This window comes from Gossypium raimondii, chromosome 3 (assembly GCF_025698545.1).
Source record: "Gossypium raimondii isolate GPD5lz chromosome 3, ASM2569854v1, whole genome shotgun sequence".
Lineage (NCBI taxonomy): Eukaryota > Viridiplantae > Streptophyta > Magnoliopsida > Malvales > Malvaceae > Gossypium > Gossypium raimondii.
Window position 1 is genome coordinate 58,648,694 of NC_068567.1, and position 7,600 is coordinate 58,656,293.

At 29.2% G+C, this 7,600-nt stretch overlaps 1 protein-coding gene across 1 annotated transcript; it reads right to left on the reverse strand.

Moving 5' to 3' along the window:
• Positions 1 to 4,125: 4,125 nt before the first annotated feature.
• LOC105796220 (RING-H2 finger protein ATL18) lies at positions 4,126 to 4,632 on the reverse strand. Its single transcript, XM_012625795.2, has one exon. It carries the CDS (start codon positions 4,617 to 4,619, stop codon positions 4,167 to 4,169), a length of 453 nt encoding a protein of 150 aa, XP_012481249.1. The 5' UTR covers positions 4,620 to 4,632; the 3' UTR covers positions 4,126 to 4,166.
• Between the last annotated feature and the right edge of the window lie 2,968 nt (positions 4,633 to 7,600).

Here is a 7,600-nt window from a genome sequence, read left to right on the forward strand (position 1 = left end):
AACGGCTAAGTATGAAGGTGTTTGTTGTTATACATGTCTATGTGATAAATTATGCATATAAATCATGAAAGAGTAATAAATTGCAAAGAAATAGATTTCAAACAGCAGCAGTGACGTGATTTTGAAAAATCACTTAGGATAGTATAAAATGAATTAGGGGGTGTATGATATATATAATGAAAGCTTGTTAAGTCTATTTTCATGGAAAAATAACGGTTTAGCAAAAGGAATTTTATATTTTGAGATATGTGAATTTTGGTGAGACAGGGTTAGAACTATTTTTGGAGTCCCCTGTTCTGAGTTTAGAAAATCACTAAAAATTGTAAAAAAATATTTATGAGTTTTAATTTATATTTCTAGATTCCTTATTGAATCTATTTTCTGTAGAAATAAGTGAGAACACCATATGAAAATCCTACAATGAGAAAACTTATTTTTAGTGGCAAGAGGTCAGGACAATCGAGTGGTGAAACAGGGGAGACTTTAACTAATAAACTGTACTAATTGGCTGAACCAAAAATTCTGAAAAATTTATGGTAAGAATATATATGAGTCTAGTTTCAGGGAAAATTTACGGATTTAAATTTTGAGTTCCGTATCTCGAGTTATAAATGATTTAGTGACTGCTGAGTGAGTGGACAACTTTATCATAAATAGTGAGATAAATTTTAAAAGTAAATTTTTATGTCCCGAACTAATAAGTTAAGTAAAGTAATGCCTCGAGCTCGGCTCTGGCAACGGTCTCGGGTAATGGGTGTTACAGTTCAGTTGGTTAACCGACCCGAAATAACGTTAATTGAATTAATCGATCTTTCAAAATTTTTAACCGTTAACCGAACCAAAATTTTGTTCAAAAAAATTAATCGAACCGAAATTTTTTCGGTTAATTCGGTTGGTTAACCGAATTAACCGAAAATTATATATATATATATTTTTTTTGGTTAAAAATTAATCGAATTACCCGAATTAACCGAATTACCCGAATTAACTGAATTAACCAAATTACCCGAACTATCCGAATTACCCGAATTAACCGAATTGAATCACTACATAATTAAATACATTACATAAGTCTTGAAATTAACACATAAATTATTTGTAATTTTTATGATTGGGTTGGGTTGGGTTGGATACTTGGGTTTGGATTGAGTTTAGGTGAATAGTGGGCCTATTTATATATTATAATTTTATTTATTAATATTTTCGATTAAACCGAAAAAATTCAGTTTTTTCGGTTAATCGGTTGGTTAACCAAATTTTTTCGGTTTTACCCGAATTTTGTACACCCCTACTATATATTGTGTGGTAAAGTTTTTTTTTTCTTTTGGTAAGGGTTCTAAAGTTTGTTGAGAATGGATTTTGGTTCATTCAAATCCTATGAACTTTACTATTGTATTTTCTTTTTGGAACAATCTCATTATAGATTTTGATTATATTTGTTCTTTTCGACATAATACATAGAACTATCCATAGCCTTTTCCCCCGACCAATAAATAAGAGAATAATGCGCTTCAGCGCACTCGAACCCACGTCCTCCTACATTGACAACAATGCTCATACCAATCGAACTAAAACTCAATCCACTACTATTGTATTTTTTTTATTGGTTTTCTTTTTGGTACCTTCTTTCATCTAATGAAATCTAGATGTTTAAAAAAGATAAAATTGCAAGCCATGCACGTGCACACCAAACGATGTGGGAGAAATTAGATTGAGAAGCCCAAAGCAAATGTGGATAATCAACCTACACCATCAGATATTTTCCAAGTCAACCTGAACTTTTCTTTTTTCTTCTTTTAGGGATAATATATAACAAATTAAAAGACAAATAATCTTATAATATTATTATCACATCAAATTCAATTAGATGTTTTATTATAATAAAGAGATTTAATTTTTTTTAAATATGGTTTTAGGGATTGTATTATTACATATAAATGAAAAGTTAAAATTATATTACAAATTTATTTAATTCACAATTAAACTTACATAAGTTATTTAAATAGGGTAAACTGTAAAAATAGTCACTTTTATTTACCTCAAGTTACATTTTTAGTCATTTATGTTTGAATTGTTACGTCTTAGTCACTTACGTTAGTGTGTTGTAATATTTTAGTCACTGAGCCATTAATTGCCATTAACGGTGTAATGAAAAGTTGACGTAGTACGTTAAATCATCATTTCAAACAAAAATTTTAGGTTAATTTATACAATCGGTCCTTATATTTTTTTGTTCTGAGCATTTTTTAATGTTATTTCAACTTTCTTTTTTTTTCTTTTTTTTCCCATTCTCTTCTGCTTCTCTCTCTGTTTTCCTCCCTTCTCCATTTCTTTTTAACGTAGTTTTTCTATGTTTTCTATTTGTTAAAACTACTCCCTATACTTTTTATTTTTTTTGAACAACTTAATTTTTTCGAGTGAGGCGAGCTTGTGGACTAGTTTTAACAAATAGAAAATATAGAAAAACTATGTTAAAAGAAACGAAGAAGAGAGGAAAACAGAGGAAGAAGCAGAAGAGAATGGAAAGTAAAAAGAAAAAAGGGATAGCTAAAACAACATAAAAGAAAAAAAAATTAAACTGCTCAAAATGAAAAAATATAGGGATCAATTTTATAATTTAACCTAAAGTTTTCATTTGAAATGATGATTTAGCGTGCCATGTCAGTTTCTCATTACACCGTTACACTGTTACACAGCTAACGACAATTAACAGTTCAATGACTAAAATGTTACAACACGATAACATAAGCGACTAAAATGTAACTTGAGACAAACAAAAGTGATTATTTTAATATATATATATAAGTTTGGCTTACCGTTGATCACAATTAAAGACAATATTATATATGTTGACTTACGAATAATGAATTGAATCATTATTATTATTTTATATTTTTTAGTACATTAGTCATCATAATTTATATGTATAAAATTCATTCATTAAATTTTAAAATCTCATATTAAATAAATAATAATAATAATGAAAGCGGAGCTTCACCCATCATAGAATCTAATCTAATGGGAAAAACTAGTTGGATGGATGGGCCCCCCAACATATTCGCATTTAGATCTAGCAGCTCATCAATTATTAGGACTAATTTGATCTAATAAATTTATTTTAAGTGCTTCACTCAAATAATATTAAATAATTATATTTTGGATTTTTAATTCTTATAATTTCTTTAAATTTTTCAAATTTTAGTACTAATATTATTATATCGAATTCCTTCCGTTGACTTTGATATTTAGCTGCCCTTAGTTATCGTCATTAAGACATTTCTTCCCTAATTAGAATTTGATCCTCGTATTTTAAAAAATTGGTAATTTCGTACCATTGGTTAATAATATTGTTACACATTGTCCTAAATCACTGACTTGAGAATCAACATTTTAGTAATTTATATACAATGAGTAATAAAATAGGTCAAAGATTTATACGCAACAAATTAGTAAAAATCCTTTGTTAAAGTTGATGTGTTTATTAACTTCATAAAATGCGAGGATAGAATTTTAACAAATTAAAGTAGATGGATTAAATTTTCATATTTTATAAAGTAGAGAGATTAAATTTAGAATTAAACCTTAAACTTAACTTATCTACAACATAATTAGAAAAAAACTATAGGTAAGTTTTTGTTTTGGTCATTTAACTAAAAAAAGTTACAGTTTGGTCACTAAATTATTCAAAAGTTTTTATTTAAGTCACTGGGCTGTTATTTTTTTAAAAATTTTGCTAGTGAACTCTAAGCGACAATTCGACGATCGGTATAATAAATCAGTATCCATCAACGAGTAGAAGAACATACCTTAGATCTAAGCCGGTCTGACGGATAATGTCAAAGTTCGGGAAAAAAATGTTTGAATTTTGATTCGCAAATTCGTAATGTCCAAAGTTGTTTCATAAAAAAAACTGAATTATAGAAGAGAAAAAAAAACGAGCTTTCAATTTGTGCTTGCAGTGCGAATAAAGAAAGCCACTTAGTGACCAAACTGTAACTTTTTTTAGTTAAACAATCAAAACGAAAAATTGAAGAGAAAAAGAAAGAAAGAATTGCAACTATTTTGATATATGGAAAAAAATTGGTCTTTTTCTCTAGACGTGAAAGAATTTGTTATTGAAATGTACAAATATCCACTCTGAATTTCGATTTAGAAAAAAAAAAAAGTCAAAACGAAAGCCATGAAGAGACCAAATCGGCGGCTGTATATGAAGCAATGTCTCCACATTTTGTATGAGCAGAAATTACATTATTAAACAAGACAGATCTGCAAAGTGGGCAAGTGAAGTGACCGCGTTCCATCCATTTCTCAATGCAATTCATATGAAAAACATGTTTGCATTTCTGGATTTGGCTCACTGCATCGTCGTTATCGAACTCCACCAAGCATATGGAACACACTTCCTCTTCCGCCGCGTTGCAGCATCCGGCGGAAAACTTCAAATCTTCAAACCTCGCCACCGGAAGAGAAACATTGATCGTCCCGCAGCTCCGTGGGAAAACAAAACCAAGCAGGCTTAAAACAAATATCTTGAACTGAATAAACGGGATCCATACACAAGTGTAGAAGATCAAGGCCGCCGTGCATGAACCCGAGTTAGAACACACTAAAGAAATCATTTTCTTCTTTGGAGTTTGATATGGAAAATGAAAGCAAGCATATGTTTATATAGGCACAGTGGGTAACTTGAAAATAACATGCGACTGTTCCCCCAAATACTCCAATTGGAGCAAAGATTTTGACTTTTTCCTTTGGGGGATTTCATCATTGTTTAAGGATTATTAAAGAAAGAAATTATTTTTATTGACCCCACCCAAGAAAATATAAATTAAAAAATTGATTATAATATTCAAGTCGTACTGTTTTTATTTTTTATTTTTTGGGTGGTTATCGAACTCTGAAATCGGCGAGTGTGCAGGGCCGGCGCCGACCCCACATCCTCTGAGTCGTTCCTTTTTATTTTATTTGGATCGAGGGAAATAAAAACACTTTCATTTTTAGAAGCCATACTTCCAGCCAAAGCAATCAGCGAGCATGCTATTTTAGTAATACATTATTATTCCATTAAACATTAATTAAGTCGTTAACCCTAAACTGCCAAAGCCACCCAAATATGTATAATTTAGCCAAGATGTATGGAGCATTTTTAATATTTACGTGTCCTGCCTCGCCCTAATATTTTATCTCTTATGTTTTTTTTTTTAATTTTAAAAATTATTTTTTAAGCGATTAAGTCTTAACTCGATTGACATGATTATTGTTATTAATATAGGATGATGTAAATTCGAGTGTGTAGAAACACATTATCCTCCTATTCAGGGGCAAATCTAGGGGGGCTGGCAGCGACTCCAGTTTTCCTAAAATGAAAAATTTTTCATTTTTAAATTTTAAATTAGTAAAGGTAAAATTACACTTTGATCACCCTAAAAATGATAAAGTTTTGATTTAACCCTTTAAAAATTACAATTTAATTTCGGCCCCCTACAAAAATTTTCTAGCTTCGCCCTTGCTCCTATTTATGGGTTGTGGAGGGGCTATGTCTAGTTCTAAGCATTGTGTAAAAAAAAAAGAACAGATATGATCAGAATCTATAATAAAATTGTTAAAAAAACCAATTCTTTAATCATTTAATCAATTTTGAATCCATTCGTTTTGAATATTTTTTCCTTTTTCTTGAATAGGAAGTAGCACAAAACAAAAGAATTATAAATTTAACTTTTAGAAGTATAAATATATAAAAATTATACTATATAATAATAGGATTAAGTAAAAAGTCGACCTAAATCAAGTATTTAGACGATTTATGGAATATAAGTTCAAAACTGCGATTACTAGAAATTGAATTGAATTTTGTTTTATTTAATATATAATTAATTTAAATTTTTATGATATAAAAATTATATTTAAAATAGTGAAAATAATTTAAAAGTTCATGAAAATTTAAAATTATTATTTTTAGAAATATTTATGAAAATGACCTTGAAATTTTGTCAAATGATATTTTAAAACCATAAAACAAAACTCATTTTATCAAAACAAGTCTGGAAAATTAATGTGAAAAACCAAATTAGGATGAAGGGTTCAACATTTTTAAAAACTCTAAAATAAACTCTAAAATATTTAAATTATATATATATTTTGTCTACATGCCAAATGTACAAATAAAAATATTAAAATTACTAATAAATATGAAATGGGGTGAGGAGAGATGAGATGAGACAGAATTATGATGGATGTATCTAATGTTTATGAAACGGTGATGAATTTGGTCGTATTTACCTGCTCTACTTCATTATCATCTCAGATGGTTTATAATAAATATTTATTATAACCCAAATTACAATAAATGTGAGATAATTAGAAATATATAATTTAAAATTTTGCTTCGTAAAACTCGTTGAACTGGATTCTAGGAATCAAGATTAATAAAGAAGATCAAGTTGGTTTAATTAGAGAATTTAATAGGTAAATTCCAACTGAGTTTAAAGAGAGCATGGTTGTTTAATGTATACTTGGTCAAATTTCTCTATAATCGACTTGCTAATCAAAAATGGACACCTTAGCCGCTAATAGATCCACCCTGAACTGCCTCCTTAATTCCTGTTTTGCATTTTCATAACTTGCATTAAGAGTCGGACTATATTTTAGTTTTTTACTTAAAAAATAGTAAATTAGTCTTTATACGTTAACATGACATACACGTGTCATTATATAAATTTTCTCCTGGTTACGTTAAATTTCAAACCATCTTTAATCTAATTTTAGTTTTCGTTTTTCTTAAAAAATTATTGAACTGCTTAAATCGGAAAAGAAGATTCGTTAAAAGAGAGTACTTATTTTATCATTTATAATGTAATTTATTCGTCAATTATCATAAATTAATAAAAGAAAAGAAGTCGTCGCCACCACTTATCACACATTAACATATCAAAACCGGCTAATTTGATGGTTTAAATATATGAAGTTTAATATTAACTTTATTTTTTTAATATTAAATAAATAATCAACCCAAGGAGGCAGCTGCACAGAGCACAAAGACGTCAAGATGCAATGCCATAATTTTTAAATTTTAAATACAACATAAAATATTATATCTCACCAAAAATTATGGGTTTTAAGATTTTTTGTTATACCACATATTTGAATTTTATTATTTGCAAAATTTATTTTATGATAATTTTTTATTTAATAATTATTTAGATAATTATAATTTTTTTAAGGTGCAATGTCACATGCATGTTATCCTTCCCAAGTTTATCCTGGGGGAAGGCAATGTTTGAAGGCAATATATACGTGGGTTGGTTTCCTGGACGAAGAGAAAGCAGGCAGGCGGGCAAACAGCAGCACGTGGTGTTTTATCGAAGTCACGCAAAAACATTTTCGTATGTTTATGAACATTAATGAAGGGGAAAACCAGAAGTAGGGAAAGGGAAAACCCACAGGTTTTCTTCCAAATCCTGGTGACAGCCTGCCCTAGTTTAGACAATGTTTTGTAATATACGAGGATAATTAAATAAGCATGGATGACCGACCAAATCCCAGACATCTCTTAACGGATTTCTTGTGAATGCCATCGCTGAGTTGTTCTTTACAAGCACCG